General features: G+C 43.0%; 1 protein-coding gene across 17 annotated transcripts in view; it reads right to left on the minus strand.

The window, feature by feature from the left end:
* CORO1C (coronin 1C) overlaps positions 1–19,191 on the minus strand; it is a 77,262-nt gene that overhangs the window by 26,345 nt on the left and 31,726 nt on the right. For 14 of the 17 annotated variants that reach the window (XM_081542989.1, XM_081542996.1, XM_081543001.1 and 11 more), the window contains one exon: positions 1,201–1,323. The exons of 2 other annotated variants lie outside the window; for them this stretch is intronic. In XM_081542989.1, the coding sequence (XP_081399115.1) occupies positions 1,201–1,323 (123 nt within the window). Of the gene's footprint in view, positions 1–1,200; positions 1,346–19,191 lie in introns of all 17 variants that reach the window. One more of the 17 variants, XM_081542993.1, reaches the window with a different exon arrangement.

The following is a 19,191-nucleotide window of genomic DNA, read 5'->3' on the forward strand; positions in this document are numbered from 1 at the left end:
AGTTTCTTAGATTAAGATTTTGGCATTGGGTCTGAACACTGCTCCTTTCCCTTAGCAAAATGTGTCTGCAGCCATTCAAATGATCAATTTAGCAAGGCATGTTAAATGGAACAATTCCTTTTAATAGCAGCATATTTCTTTAATATGCTTTGGCTGCCAAAATCATGAGATCACAGGAGGAGTTATCCTCAGCCAAAAGTCCATGAGAAAAATTGGTAAATGTTAAAATGGCACAGTTCAGGAATTAATTTGTGTTTATGTAAAATAATTATAATTAACAAAGCCTTCCAAACAATGTTTCTAGGTCTGGTTCACTGCACAGAAAACCAAGAGGGAGCTATCGGAGTGCGGTTCTTGCAGCTCTCCACCGTCAAGTGAGAGGCTGCCTTAGGGAAGACCTGCCCCCATCCAGACCTGACTTTAGGACTCCCCTTCTGCGCTCATGCTCAACCTTTCCAGCAGATGTTGGGACAGGGTTAAAAATGGATCCAAACCTGTAATTACATTTGAAGGCTAAGAAGAACATAATCAAGAACAAGAAGCTTCACTTTCAAAAGTACTCCTTCCTGCCACCAAAGCCTGGTTTCACACATAACCTACTTTCAGAACCTAGGGAACATAAAAAACTTACTTAAAAAATCTTTCAGGGTGGATGTTTGTACACCTGCATAGAAAGGACTTTCTTAATCAGGGTCCACAAACATTAGCTTGGAAATAAGCACTTGCAAAAAAACTCATTACTGTCTCTCAGTATCTGTTTCATGTCCCATTTATCTGTATAACCTCTGGCATCATATTTCACTGGACTATGCAATTCATGCTAACAATTTTATCTGCCTTTTTTTAAGGGGGGGGAGGTCATGCCATCCAATGGCATTCACAGAAATATTTGAAAGTCACTTTACCTTTTCTAAAATCTTCCCAACCAAGCTGATGTGTCAACTGTTAAGGAGAACACACACACGCACACACACTCATGCAAAAGAAGAAAAAAAGACAATAGAGTACAACTCCTTGATATAAGGGCTTGTAAAATGGTTTATCTGCAGTTAAATTTCGATGTTGCTAAATTCTTACGTAATACAATGGACAAACAAAGCTACTACGATTTTCTGCATTTCAAACCTCCACGCGCACGCTCTTGGAAGGCAGCATGTGAGCTGCGCTGGCCTGCGCGCCCACCACAGCACGGGGACTTACCATAACAGTGCAGTCCTCTGAGCCGCTGGCAATGACCTGGTCGTTGTGTGGGCACCAGTCTATGTCCAGCACTGGTCCTGTGTGGCCACATACTGTGGGGTAGGATTTGTCAATTCGACCAGTCTGAAAGGAGAGAGAAACAGACCTATTATATATCATCAAGGCCACAGAGTCTGTATGTTTTCTCAGATCCATTTTGCCTTTATTACCTCTACCCCGAACTCTCAACACTCTACCAATGATGATGTTCATATCAGCCAACATCAACCAATAAGAACCTTCAACTTGCATTTCTAGAAATAGTTACTACTGAGGACACTCTATCAAACAAAGGAGCTACATTTCCAGAACCAGAGATTTAATTAATCAATGGCATTAGGAGACATAACAAAAAAGAAAAAGTCTTTTTACCAAAATACAATTCTAACAAACAGCTGAATTGTAAATTATAGGTGTTTCTACTGTTAAAAAAAAACCCTAGTATTACTCAAAGTGTAAAATATAACCTTTAATATAATAAGCTAATACCCTTGAATATACAAATTAACAGCTCTGGAAGTGGATGGCACTGTGAGCAAGGAGGTGAAGGTGACACAAAGAAAAGCTTTCACCACTGCTCAGGGGCTGAAGGACATAGGATGCGCCAAGGTCTCTGCTGTCTTCAATCAACAGAAACGCCGGCCGGGCCTTCTAATTAACCACTTTAGCACTCAGTCATTACCCAGATCCACACCTCATTAAGAACACAACTTTCAAGATTGGTCATAGCAACCATCACAACGTGTTCATGTTACACACTTGAACCTAACAAGACAATGTGGCTTATTGGACCAATTCTGTGTTAACCAAGACAAACGCTATTACAACAACAGGTGTATAAAAGCTACTTCCTTTTAAAGGTTAGTGCTAGTCCTTTCTGAGGTTCTTCTACATGTGCTTAACACAGCTGGGCAGAAAGGGATGACTACAGTGTAAAACCGAACCCTCTCCTGTTATGGCCAACTGTCACAACACAGGGGCAGACTTTTTGGAAAATGTTTAAGATCAGTAAATTTGGATTTCTCCACCGACTATGGAAATCTCCAGGGAAGCAGTGTGCTAAAGCAGAGATCACAGGCTCAGAGTCAGAGAGATATGGGTTCAAACGCAGGCTCTCTTGGTTAAACAGCGTATGATCTCAGACAAGTAATTCCTCTAAGCTTTAGCTCATCACCTGTGAAATGAGTAATAATAATACTTACCTCCTAGGATTACCATGAAGAGGAAATGAGAAATGAGGTAAATCACAGCCCAGCATTACAATGATCTATATAAGATCTATAAAAAAAATTATAGTACTTGGAATACAGTAAACACTCAATGAAAAACTGGCACTTATTATTAGTTTTTCCTGCATAATATATTAGCTTACTCCATCATTAAGAATTACAAATGTGTGTCATCTGTGAACTTTGAGCCAGACACTGAGCTGAGTGTTGGAGACACAGATGTAAGCAGGGAGGCCTGTCCTGGCCGAGCGTGGACTCCATCTAAAACTCCAGTTACAGCGCAGCACAAGACGTGCAGCATCAGGAGAGGCCCAGGGCTGCAGAACACAGGAGGACACTCAACCAGAGGTGTAGGGGTTAGTCTTTGGGAAGGTTTTCTGCTGAGAAAGGTGAGTTCTAAGTTGAGGTGTGAAGATGGACCAGCCTACAGACCTGAGGCCTGGGTTTTTGCACACACTCCCCCTTTTCTCTTACAAAACTAATTCAACCCAGAGTTTGGGTCTCCTGAATTAGTATTATAGAGAACCTGGTTCGTATATGAGAAGCCACGTGGGTCACTGACGGGCCATGAAGCAGCAAAAGTCAGGGACCAGGTGCCAGGGCTGGGGTGTGGCACTGCCATTTTCTCCCTTCGTCACCTGTAAAACGAGAACCCTAGAGTTCTTCCAGAACTGATGTGAGAACTGACTGACACAATCAAGGGAAAGCACGAGGTACTGTCCCAGCACTTTGAAAGCTCAGAAAATGTTACCAGAATTCAACAACTGCTGTAACCCGCTCTATCAACATCCCTGACCATACCCTTCCTTAAAGAAGTAACTGCTATCAAGCACCTAAGCCAGGAGTTTCCACCTGACTCTCCCTGCGAGCGCTCCTCCCTGGAGCTCCTGCCCCAGGGAATGGTCTACTGCTCAAGGTGCCGGCGGTGAACTCACACGGGTTTGTTTTCTAATATTATCATCATTATATTATGTATTATTATGATTAAACTGTATAGTAGTTACTCTCTTGAATGTGTGATATTTTGTAATTTAAAACATTCTGAGACATGAAGCCCAAGGTGGGATCTGATACACATTGCAACAGACACTGCAGAAGGACAGGATGCAAGAGAGGCAAAAACTGAAGAGACAAGCACTGAGGATTTTCCAGGTTTAATTGAAGTTGAAGAGGCACAAGTCCCAAGGAAAATCAGTTCAGTTCAGTTGCTCAGTCATGTCCGACTCTTTGCGACCCCATGAATTGCAGCACGCCAGGCCTCTCTGTCCATCACCAACTCCCGGAGTCTACCCAAACCCATGTCCATCGAGTCGGTGATGCCATCCAACCATCTCATCCTCTGTCGTCCCCTTCTCCTCCTGCCCCCAATCCATCCCAGCATTAGGGTCGTTTCCAATGAGTCAACTCTTCGCATGAGGTGGCCAAAGTATTGGAGTTTCAGCTTCAACATCAGTCCTTCCAATGAACACCCAGGACTGATCTCCTTTAGGATGGATTGATTGGATCTCCTTGCAGTCCAAGGGACTCTCAAGAGTCTTCTCCAACAACACAGTACAAAAGCATCAATTCTGCGGCGCTCAGCTTTCTTCACCGTCCAACTCTCACATCCATACATGACCACTGGAAAAACCACAGCCTTGACTAGATGGACTTTTGTTGGCAAAGTAATGTCTCTGCTTTTAAATATGCTATCTAGGTTGACCATACCCTTCCTTCCAAGGAGTAAGCGTCTTTTAATTTCATGGCTGCAATCACCATCAGCAGTGATTCTGGAGCCCCCAAAAATAAAGTCTGACACTGTTTCCACTGTTTCCCCATCTATTTCCCATGAACTGATGGGACCAGATGCCATGATCTTAGTTTTCTGAACGTTGAGCTTTAAGCCAACTTTTTCACTCTCCTCTTTCACTTTCATCAAGAGGCTCTTTAGTTCTTCCTCACTTTCTGCCATAAGGGTGGTGTCATCTGCATATCTGAGGTTATTGATATTTCTCCCGGCAATCTTGATTCCAGCTTGTGTTTCTTCCAGCCCAGCGTTTCTCATGATGTACTCTGCATATAAGTTAAATAAGCAGGGTGACAATATACAGCCTTGACGTACTCCTTTTCCTATTTGGAACCAGTCTGTTGTTCCATGTCCAGTTGCAACTGTTGCTTCCTGACCTGCATACAGGTTTCTCAAGAGACAGGTCAGATGGTCTGGTATTCCCATCTCTTTCAGAATTTTCCACAGTTTATTGTGATCCACACAGTCAAAGGCTTTGGCGTAGTCAATAAAGCAGAAATAGATGTTTTTCTGGAACTCTCTTGCTTTTTTGATGATCCAGCGGATGTTGGCAATTTGATCTCTGGTTCCCCTGCCTTTTCTAAAACCAGCTTGAACATCTGGAAGTTCACGGTTCACGTATTGCTGAAGCCTGGCTTGGAGAATTTTGAGCATTACTTTACTAGCGTGTGAGATGAGTGCAATTGTGCGGTAGTTTGAGCATTCTTTGGCATTGCCTTTCTTTGGGATTGGAACGAAAACTGACCTCTTCCAGTCCTGTGGCCACTGCTGAGTTTTCCAAATTTGCTGGCATATTGAGTGCAGCACTTTCACAGCATCACCTTTCAGGATTTGAAATAGCTCAACTGGAATTCCATCACCTCCACTAACTTTGTTCGTAGTGATGCTTTCTAAGGCCCACTTGACTTCACATTCCAGGATGTCTGGCTCTAGGTGAGTGATCACACCATCGTGATTATCTGGGTCGTGAAGATCTTTTTTGTACAGTTCTTCTGTGTATTCTTGCCACCTCTTCTTAATATCTCCTGCTTCTGTTAGGTCCATACCATTTCTGTCCTTTATCGAGCCTATCTTTGCATGAAATGTTCCTTTGGTATCTCTAATTTTCTTGAAGAGATCTCTAGTCTTTCCCAATCTGTTGTTTTCCTCTATTTCTTTGCATTGATCGCTGAGGAAGGCTTTCTTATCTCTCCTTGCTATTCTTTGGAACTCTGCATTCAGATGGGAATATCTTTCCTTTTCTCCTTTGCTTTTCGCTTCTCTTTTCTTCCCAGCTATCTGTAAGGCCTCCTCAGACAGCCATTTTGCTTTTTTGCATTTCTTTTCCATGGGGATGGTCTTGATCCCTGTCTCCTGTACAATGTCACGAACCTCTGTCCATAGTTCATCAGGCACTCTGTCTATCAGATCTAGTAACTAAAAACAAATCCACATCTATTCACATCCTAGTGCAATTCCAAAACACCTAAAACAAAGACAAAATCTCAAACAAAAGCAGCCAGAGAAAAAAGACAAATTACTTGGAGAGACAGTGACTAGGTCAACTGTGGGCAGACTTCTCAAAAGCAAGTACAGAAACAAAGATGTGGGGAAAATATCTTGGAAATGCTAAGAAAAACAACCACCTGTGCATTCTATACCCAGATAAACTATCACTCAAAAGTGATGGATGGCCAAAAAAAAAAAAGGACATTTTAAACAAAAAGATACTGAAAATTTACCATTTAAAGACTCTTATGCAAAGAATTAAGTTCTTGGACTTATTTCAAAGAATTTCAAAGTTAATTTCAAAGAATTAAGTTCAAGGACTTATTTCAGGGAAAAAAAAAAGTTAACCAGAAGAAAGAACTGGGATCCCAAATCAAGCAGTGAGCAAAAAAACCTGGTAAATGTGGTCAATGTAAATGGGCATTAACTGTATAAGACAGAAGTAATTATGAGTAACTGCAATAGAGGTAAGACAAGGTACACACTAACATCGTTTCCAAGCACACATTAAATATTTATTTTTAAAATAACCAATTAAGGATATCACAAAGCAAATCTCAAAAACTATCAAGGAATCAATATCCTAAAGTGCATGCTCTGAGTACAATGCAATACAATTAAAAATTAACAGAAAATATAAACCAAAAATCTCCAATGCATCTGAAATTACTGTATCTGAATTACTAAATAATTCACATAGAAAATGAAAACTGGCCAAAAGCCAATAGAAAAAGGTTAAAAAAAAGAAAAGTGAAAGTGTAAGAAAAAGGTTAAAACTGGTCAGTAAATACATGCCATATCAAAACTTGTGGAATATAGCTAAAACAAATCTTAAAATTCCAGACGAAATAAGCCATCTCCTAGAAAACATGTGATGTATCAAAACTTTTTCAATACACAGAAAACCTAAAGAGACCCAGAACCATAAAAGGACCAGTAATGTAAACTCCATACATCACTGCCCACTCAAATTCAATCAGTTAGTAAATTCCAAATGTAACAGACCTGGATGGTTGTACAGATGAGTTTTACCCAACATTCAAGGAAGAACTCCTCTCAAACCAACATTCCCAAAGAATAGATAATCGAGGCACACTGCTGAACACACTACCTAAGGAATGTACCACCCTGACACAAAGGAAGCCTCCAAGACATTAATGTCGATGCAAACATCCCTCAAAAGGGGGGAAAATGTAAACTAAATTCAGCAGTGTGGGTTGTTCTCAAAAAACATAAGTAAAAAGATAAGCTGCAGAATGGGAGAAGATTTAATATTTACATCTGTGTTTGTACACTATTATATGCATGTATACATAAAATATATATCTGACAAAATAAGCAACACTTTAATAGAATAAGGGGCAAATGACAGGAACAGGGATCCACAGGGAAGGAAGCCTGAAAAGCCAACAGATGTATGGAAAGCCTCCATCTCACTGGTAATCAGGGGACTGCAAATGAAAACAATAAGGTAATATTTGACCCCTACTAAAACTGGCCAAGAATTTAGAAATCTAAATACAAGTGCTGGCAAAGATGTTGGGAAAGGGGAACTCATAAAACTGTGCCCAGGAGAGTATCCTGCCACAATTCCTTTGAGAGCAATCTGGAAACAACTGGAGTGGAAGATGCCCATCCCTCAGCAATACTACTTCTAGATGGTCTGTCCCATATTTTGCACAAGAAGGGTATTCATGACAGCACTGTTGGAAATAGTGAAAAAAGCAGAAGCAATTTAACTGTCCTTTGGTATAAGAATAAACATCACTTACATAAAAGTTTAACACATAGAAAATAATAGTCTGTGTTATAGCTATATGCACATGTCAATAAAAGTACAAACATATGATACACCCCAACTTTGAGAAGATTATTACCTCTGGGGAAGAAGAAAAGATGGAAAGGGGAATGGTGCTTTAGCTATATCTGTTATGCTTTACTGTTTTTTCAAAAAAACAGAGATAAGAAACAAACATGGCAAAATTTTAACATCTGTTTAATCTTGTGGGTGAGTACAGGAGTGTTCTATTATGTATGACTTGCTTCCTAGTTTTAAAAATAATTAAAACATAATAAAGTTGAGAAACACACTAATGTATGGCTACTAATTTACATTTTTAAAAATCTTTAACTTTAGAAAGTTTTTCCACCTGAATTGTTATATTTGATCTCAGGGTCTCTGCATTCTGGGGCTCTCCCCAGCAAACCACTTGTGGCATTCTTAATGGTAGAGTACAGTCACTAAGCTCTGAATAGCGAAGGACACAAAATAATTTTTTTCAACCTGGGCTAAGAAGAGCTTTTGCTCAGGTATACAGCAATCTTGAGGGCAATCTGGGAGTGCATTAACTCTATGCTGTTCAAGCTCAGTCGCCCAGTCCTGTCCAACTTTTTGCAACCCCATGAACTGTAGCCCACCAGGCTCCTCTGTCCATGGGGATTCTCCAGGCAAGAATACTGGAGTGGGTTGCTACACCCTCCTCCAGCAGATCTTCCTGACCCAGGGTTCGAACCCAGGTCTCCCGCATTGCCGGCTGACTCTTTACTGTCTGAGCCAACAGGGAACTAGTTGTTCTTATATACTCAGAAGCTTACTAAATGACTTTTCTTTTTTAGGTTAAAATTACACAACACTGGCCAAAGTTAATAACTACTTACCAGATTCTTCAGTCAAATAAGGTACCTGAGAAGAGTAAGAAGCATTTCTGCATTCTCAACTCAGCCCCAACAAGTCTACAGCATAAAAGTACTAAAGGACCCAACATTTTCACAGGAACTTGGATGTCATTTAAAGGACAAGTGCCACTTATTTCCCTCCTTTCTATTAAAAAAAGTCAGTAATAAAAATTGCTAGTGCTTTCAGAAGACTTACATTACATGCTAAGAACTGTATGAAGATCTTTTATCTGCATTATCACAACTACCTGCATGATATAGCAACTCTATTACTCCCATTTCCTAGATAAAGAAATAGCAACAGAGAAAGCCAAGAAGCAGAGATCGAAAATATCACTGACAATCCTACAAGGTTTCTACAGGAAAAGATAATTTCCACTATGCCATGAGGTTGTGAAAAAGGCATGAGAGTAATGTGGAAATTATTGGCAGCTGGTCATCAGAAACCCAAAGTTAATCAAAAATGATACCCTGCAAACAGCTGCTTCCTCTGGTTATAACATTGCCCTAAATCCTTACAACAAATAAAGCAGGGAAAGTCACATCCTCCTACAGCACAGCAGGAAGGGAATCGACGCAATGTCTGGTAGTGATAAAGGAACACAAGGCAGAACGTGTGAGGAACACTGCCGTTTTCACTGTGCACTGATGGTTTTACACACAGGATGCTCTCCACACACGGTCAAGCATCAGCTGCTTTGATTCCAAGGGCTTGCACCTCCAAACAGCTTCTTACCCACAATAAAATCAAACCCAAAGCACAACAACATATTTCACCCATGAGTATGTATCTTTAAAAGGGCGGAGCTGGGCAATTACAAATTGCTGAGAGCTCAAGTCCATGGAAGCAGAAGGAAACCATACAATAACGGCCTTATATGGTAAAGATGAGGGCATATCATTTCTGAAAGTTCTTCTGCACTGGGATCTAATGAGAATGCACTTCTCATTCATAATCATGACACATCCTCATTTATCATCCAGTGAATAAACTGACGAATCCACGTCTAATTCTAGACTGTGAAGGGCCATTCAGAAAGACACGACAGCAAGTCATGGTGACAACGTGGCCTACCTGCACAGTAGATTTAAGTGAATGCGGAGCATGGAAGGAAGACTGACAAGAACTTAATAACAGCTTTTAAAGTATCTTCTCTGGCTAAACAGTGATTTAAGAACTACTCATCCATTTCCCAAGGCTTATATATAGAATAATTTCATTTACTAACAAATCAGTCCACTGTTTCATTAAGGATGCGTCATCTCAGTTACATCATCTAGGATATTACTACTTTGCTAGCATGGAATTCAAAGCTTAGCTGAGACTAGCCAGTCAGATGTAAATTTCCTGCTTTAAATAATTGTTTAAATGTATTCATTACTTACTAGTTATCCCCATCACATGCCATAGGACAACTTCTATTGTACCTCTCCAGCTGAAACTCCAAGTGATGAAAATTACCAGCAAGTCAATTCAAGTGGCGAAAATGACCAACACCAAAGTTCCCAAAGGCTCTAGCTCAGACCCCACTGCATACACTTGTGGGACACATCAGTGAAATAGGTCAGGGTACTGGCTTACAGACTATTATCTAAAGGATTCAGTGGCCCGCCAGAGACGCAGCAATATGAGTTCCGGGGAAAATGCAGGTCCGAAGTGCGTGTGTGGTTGGCACCAGGCAGAGCTGTGACAGCAGTTTCCACATGGCGGCCTTGGCTAAGGCTGACGGTTCCGACAGCTTCCTGCCAGCAGTCCTCCTGGTAGCTGAGAACCACCAGGACACTGGCGCTGTCATTTACTCTGGGTTTGGGAAAAGTCCTCAAACATTTCAAAGTGGCTACAAGCCTCAACACAGCTCCTGGAGACTGACACTTCACTAAACCCACAGAGTTAGGGAACACTTTCCTCCCACAGGCTTTCTTTGCTTTTGGGCCGGGGGGTGGTGAAAAATCAAAATTTAAGCATCAGTAAATACATATTTTTGTAAAACTGCTCTAGGAAGGAATGCTTGCAATTTTAAATAAGTTGGCAAAAACATTCCTCCTTAGGCATAGAAAGTTCAACGTATCTCTTCAAAATATTTCTAATTGCAAAGGTATTTCCCATTAGCTTGAATAGGAAACCACAACTGCTTCCACTTATATCTAATAGTGTATCTTACTTATGTGTCATGGAGTGGAGTGTTAGTTGCTCAGTCGTGTCCGATTCCTTGCAACCCCACAGACTGTAGCCTGCCAGGCTCCTCCGTTCATGGGATTCCCCAGGCAAGAATACTGGAATGGGTTGCCATTCCCTTCTCCAGAGGATCTTCCTGATCTTATCTGTCATATCTCCTTTCAAAAAAGAATCCATGTTTAGGAAGTGTACTCATCGCATTCACTGAAGACACTACCATGCAATCAAAGCACTTTTGATACATACAAAGCAGACACGTACAGATATCTTGTCACAGACGTTTCTATAAAGGAGTTCCACTCTGGGATGTATTTTCAAGGAAGCTGATGGTGTATTTTACAGGTGCAGACATTTCACCCTCCCAAAGTCTCAAAATACAACTCCGGGACGCTTCCATAAGACCTTTGCATTAATCATTTAGGATGACTGTTTCTTCGTTTAAGATGGACCGCCTAACATGGTAACTGCTTTCCATCCACACATTAGCTCGCTCAATATTAAATTGAAGATGCTACCAAACTGGTGCCAAGGAGGCTCAATCTGATAATTACTGGTTACTTCCAAAAGCGACTTTTGGTAAAAGCCACACAACGCTTTACCCGGCAGGCTTATTCTTTCTCACAACTAACATGTTTCCGTAAAGTTAAAAAACAAAACAAAACAAAACTCCCATTGTGTCAAAAAGTAACACGTCAGTTGTATTATTCAAATATCTGATTTGAGATGCTGAGGGTATTCCACACACTATATCCTTCTAGTCTACACTCTGGATTCACTCATAGAAATGCAAGCTGTTCCAGGGCGCTGAGTTCTGCCTGCTTCGTCAGCAGTCTCCTTCAGTCAGTCCAGTACAGGCAGCTCCCAGGACTTCCCTCCAAACTTCTCATCTGCAGTCTTCTTATAATCCAGCCATTTTATAATTCATTATGATAATCTGAGTTTATTACATCATCCTCAGATGTAAGGCCCAAACAGCTTCCCCCCATATCCTGGCTCAAGGCACAAAGATTTTTCCAAACTGTTCATCCCTACTTTATATTCATACAGGTTTTCATCTTAGGGGAAAATGCTGATCAAAATCACTTGACGTGTCCAAAGTTCAGTAACTATCATACTGTCAACACATCAGAAGATCTTTTCAGAGGCACAGATCATACCTCACCACCAGCCTTGGAGTAATTCCCTGAAAACTCATTCTCCGCAAAGAGAATGGTAAGTCAAACATGTGCTCAGACGCAACGGAAAAGTTTGCAGAGCCTAGGCATAAGGCCTCCATTCACACTGTACAGAGTTCAAAAGAGTCAAAAAACGGTATCTATTGAAGTGGGTTTTTCTTTTTTTTTTCAACTTCCTTTTTCTTTGAACAGCATTATTTATGTGGATATGTGTCCTATGGAAATCTCTTCAGGCCCTGCTCCTCCACAGGAAGGAGCTACAGTGACTGGTGGGGGTGGGGGAGGGGTCCACAGGGCAAGGCTAGGTGTCCAGCAGCTGACCAGGAAGACCAATGCACACGACACAGGGCCTGCAGACAGGCGGTCACCAAGAATGACAGCTAGTACATGGCCCAGGAATGGAACATTCTGAGGTTTTACTTTAAGGGAACCAGAAACGCCAGCCTTGAGGGTGAGAGGAGGTGCTCAGGAAGAGCACACAAGATTGGGTTACTGGGCGCTGGAAAGAAAGCCGGCCACCACAGCCGCCAGGCACGGTGTGGGAGCCCTCACCTGCCTGCGAGCAAAAAGGAGCAGTCTCTATGGGCACAAGTGGAAATGCCAAGCAGACCATTCTGGCACTGCAGGTCCTCTTTAAAAGCTGGGCTGAAGAGTGAGGAGACCTTTTTACAAGTCCATGAAGAATCTGAGGGCAGTTACTGTAAAACTATGAATATTTTATCATCAGAAAGCAGAAAGGTAGAAGAGTTGGCATTTCCTGGCTCAACCACGCCTAAATACACAACAGCAAATGGAGAGGCTCTATCTCCTAACTTCTTGACTTAACAGAAAATTTATAAAGCAAAAACCTCATCACTACAGACAAATAATTCCATGATACCTCTGATCTGAGAACAAAGAAAACTTAAGAACCCATGATGAGGGAGAAATGAGTCAAAATACAGTTCAGCTTGAAAGGAAAAGCTGGAGAACAAAAGAACTACCAATGTAAGAGCAACTACATGAAATTAAAACAAAGCATTCAACACCCATTCAGAAAGGAGAGTAACTGGTTGCCGAACCCCTGTCCTAAGTGTCATCTCCCTGACCCTGGGGTTCCTCCCACAGGACCCTCCGTGAATGAGGGAAAGTCCCAGAGCCACCCCTTCCAATCCCAGCTCTGCACTGGTTTACCCACAAGCCTCAGAGCAGAAACCCACTCTTCCTTGAAGTGGATGAAAACCAGAAAAATATCATGGCTTTTTTCTCCCCCTTTCTTTCTTTAGGCAGATGCTTTGGGCTGCATGGCCAAGGCAGCTGACTTTTTGCAGTGGTTGTAAACAAGCAGGAACACCGGAGCAGAGACCCAATTCAGTAGCCTGTATCATTTACTCCCAACTTACAGCTCAGCCAGAAAGGAAACCCAAGTCCCCGCTCCTCTGAGAAAGCCAACACGTGCTCATCACTGCCCTCCGGCTCAGCCCGGACTCAGCTCAGGTCCCACCCCCAGTCAGCGCGGAATTCAACTTGGCGAGAGCAGAACGTCTACTACATATGGTTACAAAGAGGCTTCTGGACAAGAGGGGACGGAGGAATCTGTCTACGGCACCTGGAGTCTATTTCAGTAGCGTAATTGGTAGGTAGAAACCTGCTCCTCACTGCCTGCCAGACGTGGGGTCATCATCACGTTTATACACAGAGGCTTCTGCCTGCAGCACTGCCTGTGTGCTCAGCCCGGGCTCACACGCTCCAGAAAACCAGGAAAGAGTTAAACGTTCTTTGCACTTGACTCAGTGGCTTCCCCTCACCACAGACTCCCAGATCCCACCATTCTCCAAGCCTGCTGCGCAGCCAATCAAAGCAAAGGAAGGAAACGATGCTGGCCGGCTGACAGCCCCAGAGCTCTGATGGCCATATATGGTAAAAACCACTGTCAGAGCCTGTCAGGCCTGCGCGCCGGCTGCTGTGGACATATCAGTGAACTGCAGCAGCGCCAGAGGCCAGCCAAGGAAACGTACAAAGGACAGGCTGCCTGCTCATCTCCAGGGGAGGGCGGAGGACAAGGGGAGGGGGCCGTCATCTGCCAGGGCACACTCTGAGACACAGCCACTCGCTGTAATCAAAAATAGCCCCCGGGTACATGGTGAGGTTCCTTCTGCCAGGACTTTGTGCTCCACTGTTACTAACTGAGGGTGAGGAGGGTGTCCCCCCGGCCCCCCACCCCCAGCACGACTATGGAAAACAGTCACTGGGAGAAAATGAAAAGGTCCTTCTGTGGCACTTCATGTGGTAATGAGGCCGTGTGGCGCTCGTGGGGCTGGCAGCTCGGGACACAATTTGGAAGTCATTGTTCTGCACCTGGTGCCCGCCCCCTGCCCCCCGCCCCCCCTGCCTTTCACAGTTGTCCGTACAATCGACAGTTAAGGTGCTCAGGGCAGCACACAGCATCCATTTCAGGAAGCAGTGAATGGGCATCCCAGGACACAACAGGACACTGGCCCTGAGTAAAAGCCCTTGCCCGTCATACCAAAGCTGCCCTGTGCCAAACATCCACATCTGTACAAAGGGCTACCGGTATCGCCAGCCCTTTCCAAAATGGGGCCCACTATTTGTGGGAATGGAAATTGCCTGTCAGCGGCGTACAGTCAGGCGGAGTCGCAGCCAAGGCAAATCCAGCAGGTGCTGGCAGTGACTGGGGGTCACAGAGAAAAGCGCCATCGGGAGACTGCCGTTCCTTTTGAACTAGTCCATGAAAGAAGGCACTTATCAGCACGACGCCTGGCACTTAAAGGAAGCCGTCAATGATGTGAGCTGCTGCGACTCCATCACAGCCGCTGTCTGCGCGCGAGGCGCGGCAGAGACCAAGCACTTTCCAAACCTGGCGACAATTCTCAAGCTGCCAGAATCGGAGTCCTGACAGGCTAGTGTTTCTGTTATTAAGCCTTCCAACCCCAGAGAAAGAATGCAAAGGATTAAGTGTCAATTAGGCCACAGTTTCTATTTTTTAAAAAATCTTTCATCCTCAGTGGAAAAAATAAGTGTTAATCAAAAATATACATGTACAAATCAAATAGAGACTCAAAGTTCTAATCCACGGAAGAACTCAGAGCTCTGGGCAGTCACTCGGTCAATTTTTGCAATTGTAGAACAGGTGTATGACAGCAACCCCACTGTACGCAAAAACTAAGACATGATGTGTGAAGGGGACCCGCCAAGCACATTCTTGTGAATATGACATGAAGTCACCACCGCTTTCTGAAGCTGAAACAGTGCAAAGATGCTATATGAATCCAATATTATTTTAACAATAATCCTAAAATGTAGAGCAATGCTTACTCTGGTTTTCCTCCATATAATGGTGAAAGAAAATACCACTTCTGCACTATTTACACTGGAAGTGAAAGGCAAAAATGGCCCACAAGTGTGAGATTTTTCTACCAAAAGGCTGTTCTACATTCCTCTTAATTCCCCCCTAATCAAACATCCCATTTCTCCAACATTAGAAAAGGTCCTACCAACGCGGGAAGGAGGAACAGGGCTCCCCCTGGTTCTCTGCCCTCCTGGGCACAGGGCCCCTCTTCTCACTCATGAGTGCAGTGAGCTGGCAGGGCTCCTCCTCTGTTTCACCTTTGGCTCTCACGCTCAGGAGAAACCCAACTTCCAGTATTCTATCCTGGAAGACTTTATTTTCACAGACTATATATATTCTCTGTGACATCTTCCTTGACTTCTGAGGCTCGGTGAGAACTCATTTCCCATCACGGTGTCAGAGCCCTTTAGGCACAAACATATCTCCCCATTGCAGAGATCAGCGTCAACTGTTAGCAAAGCCTTTTTAAGAGCAAGAATCCAACACATGTTCTGGCACAGAGCAGGTGCTCAAATGTCTCATAAATAAGCATGTGAATGAATTAATATAATTTTTCTAAAGTACTGATTTAGCTTTCATTAAAGTTTAAACAACAATTAGCTCTTCGTATACACTTTGGTGATACTGATGATAATGCTTTTTAAAAATAATATTTACATGTAATAAATTCATTATAAAAAATTTTGAAAGAAGTACAGGTAATTATAAAGAAGAAAATAAAAATCAGCTTTAGTCCCACCATCTATGTTAACATTACAGTTTTCCCCCGAAATTAATAACATAATTTGAAGTTACACATAAGGCAGACTATAACCTTGTAACACATTTTTAGGTTGTATGACAAAATCACAGAACATAGGATAAAAGTATCTTGCCATCTAACATAAATTTCTCTTGCTACTGTACACAATCCCTCATTATTCATTTAAGATTCATTAAAGACTGCTCTATATCTATATGTATTTATCTAGATAGATTTTTTAAAAAGCAGAGGTGGAAAGAGTATCTAAAATTACCCAAAAGGCCTTTGAGCCTCATAAGAGACATGGGTTCGATGGCTGGGTTGGGAAGATCCCTGGAGGAGGGCATGGCAATCCCCACCATTATTCCTGCTTGGAGAAACCCCATGGACAGAGGAGCCTGGCAGGCTACAGGCCACAGAGTCACAAAGAGTCAGCCACGACTAAAGTGACTGAGCATGCACGCAAAGGCCATTTAGGCTATTTTGAGTTATTTATTTATGCATTGCGTGATCTAACATTATGAGTCAAGTAAGCATCATATTCTGAGAATACAGCTGATCCTTGAACAACATGGGTTTAAACTATGCAGGTCCACTTAGGATGCAAATTTTTTTCAATGAATATGTACTACAAGATCCACAGTTGGTTGAATCCACAGATGCAGAACCATGAATACAGAGGACCAACTGTAACCTTAAATGTGTATTTTCAACTGCCTGGGGGTCTGTGCCTGTAACCCTAGTTGTTCAAGCATCAACTGTACAACGTTTTAGTTATCATTACTGCTTAATTGTTGTTGCTCAGTCACTCAGTTGTGTCCAAGTCTTTGCGATCCCATGGATTGCAGCATGTTAGGCTTCCCTGTCCTTCACTACCTCCCGGAGTTTGCTCAAACTCATGTCCATTGAGTCGACAATGCCATCCAACCATCTCATCCTCTGCTGCTCCCTTCTCCTCCTGCCCTCAATCTTTCCAAGCATTAGGTCTTTTCCAATGAGTTAGCTCTTCATATTAAGTGGCCAAAGTATTGGAGCTTCAGTTTCAGCATCAGCCCTTCCAATGAATATTCTGGGTTGATTTCCTTTAGGATTGTCTGGTTTGACCTTGCTGTCCAAGTATCTTGGACTGCTTAATGAGTCATCCTAAAGTTTAGCTACTTAAAACAATAAATATTTCTCATCTCACAAAGTTTCTATGGGGTCAGGAGTTCAAAAGCAGCTTATTTGGGTGGTTCCAGCTGAGGGTTTTCATAAGTCAAGGTGTCAGCCAGGGCTGCAGGGATCCACCTTCAAGATGGCACACTCACGTGGTTGGTAAGTCAGTGCTGGCTACTGGCAGGCGGTCCCAAGGACCTCTCCATAAAGCTAACTCAGGGTCCTTACAACATGGCAGCTCCAAAAGAAACAAAGTAGAAGTCAATATGCTTTTAAGACCCAGTCTCAGAAGCCATACTCCTCCATATCCTAGTGGTTACAAAGGTCACTCCTATTTAATGTGGGAGGGAACCACATGACAGCTGATACAAGGAAGTGAGGACCACTGGAGGCCATCCTGGAGGCTGCTACCACAGTGCAGTAAGGCGAGGTGACGGAGAATCCTACCATACAAACAACCCTCCAGCTTGTACACCATCCAAGTAAATGTCAAGACATCAAGCGCATACCATTCCAATCACCCTCCCTTTATCTGGTATGTGGCTAAAAGTATAATTACCTGACAATGTGATAATGCAGCCGGAGACAAGCAGCTAAGGAAATCCAAAGTTTGATTTCCACTGTCTCAGTGAATCAGAGGTAAACTCTGAGTTGGATACTAAATATCAAGCAGCAGCACTTAGAATACTGACTACAATCAATCAAGATTTCTTCCTCAATAAATTTCTTCTTCAATAAATATGACAGAAAAGTACTCTAAAGCAGCCCTTGCCAACCTGAGTTCATGGAAGAATTAAGTCCTAATGCCCTAAGGCAGCTACTTATGTAGTGGATTAATTTCTTTCCTATGCATCTACTAGGCTTAGCAATGTCCATTCCTTGAGAGAACTAAGAAAATATTCACTGAGATGATTTCTGTAGGGCTGAATTCTTTCATAAAACTCTAGTTGTAAAGGGCTACAAATGAGTTGAAAAGATAGTTCACAGACATAAATAAAGCAAGGTACCAAATATTCCCACAAAATACATGGGAGAAACATAACAATGTATAAGAAGGCAGCACACAGCTACAGCAGAGGAGCAAGAAGAGAGAGGAGACAGAGACCCAGAAGGGTAACAAAGATTTAGCCACATCCACCCCATCATGGCTCAGAGGTTACAGCGTCTGCCTGCAATGTGGGAGACCCGGGTTCGATCCCTGGGTCGGAAAGATCCCCTGGAGAAGGAAATGGCAACCCACTCCAGTATTCTTGCCTGGAGAATCCCATGGAGGGAGGAGCCCGGTAGGCTGCGGAGGGTCACAAAGAATTAGACACGACTGAGCAACTTCACTTTCAACCCATCATGGCCGAGAGCAGACCTGCTCTCCAAGGCAATTACTGGGAAGAAGAAATCAGCGATCACCCCAATCCTCCGAACTAAGAACAGTCACGGGAGGAAGGAAGACAGGAGCCCTCCAATTCGCATCCTACACCCGAGTGGATAAGAGATCGTGAGCAAAGAATTCTAACCAACTTCCTCAACCTCTGTTTAGGTTAGGATTTCCAGGTTCTCTGTGATTGGCAGCTTTAGTATGCGTGTGTACACACGTGCACGCACACACCTACCCACAAACACTGCTGTGTTCGTGTGAGCCACGGTGGCTCACAACAGGGATGGGAATGTCTCAGTTCCGCATCACGAGTGTGGCTCCCACACAAGGGGAGGGTTGTTCAGGCCCACGTGGTAGAGCGCACAGGGGGCCAAAGCTTGTGCTTCTGACACGGCAGCGTGTGCACCTGTGGGGAAAAGCCCCCACGGCCAAAACCACAGAGCCAACTTCTGTTGGGCAGGACTGCTATTATTCACCCTCTGAAAAACCAAAGAATAAGAAAATGTACTAGGCCACACCTTGAGAAGTCATGACAGGACAGCATGCCGCAGCTTGATGGAAGCATTACGGAAGAAACCCTGAATCATGCGTGCTAATCTAAATTGCCCCACCTAGGGGCTCAGTACTTTCCACATTCCCCCAGCAGTGACCCCTTAAAATCCTATAAAATCTTCTGGATAAAAACCTCATAAACCAATACACTTAAATAAACATATTCATTCCTAAGCTTACCTCTTGCTGTGTACATGTCAATGTATGTGTCTCTAATACTCTTTCCATTTTTAATTCTAAGTTCTGGAAGAC

Source organism: Giraffa tippelskirchi, chromosome 11, assembly GCF_054371585.1.
Source record: "Giraffa tippelskirchi isolate mGirTip1 chromosome 11, T2T-mGirTip1v1.2.pri, whole genome shotgun sequence".
Lineage (NCBI taxonomy): Eukaryota > Metazoa > Chordata > Mammalia > Artiodactyla > Giraffidae > Giraffa > Giraffa tippelskirchi.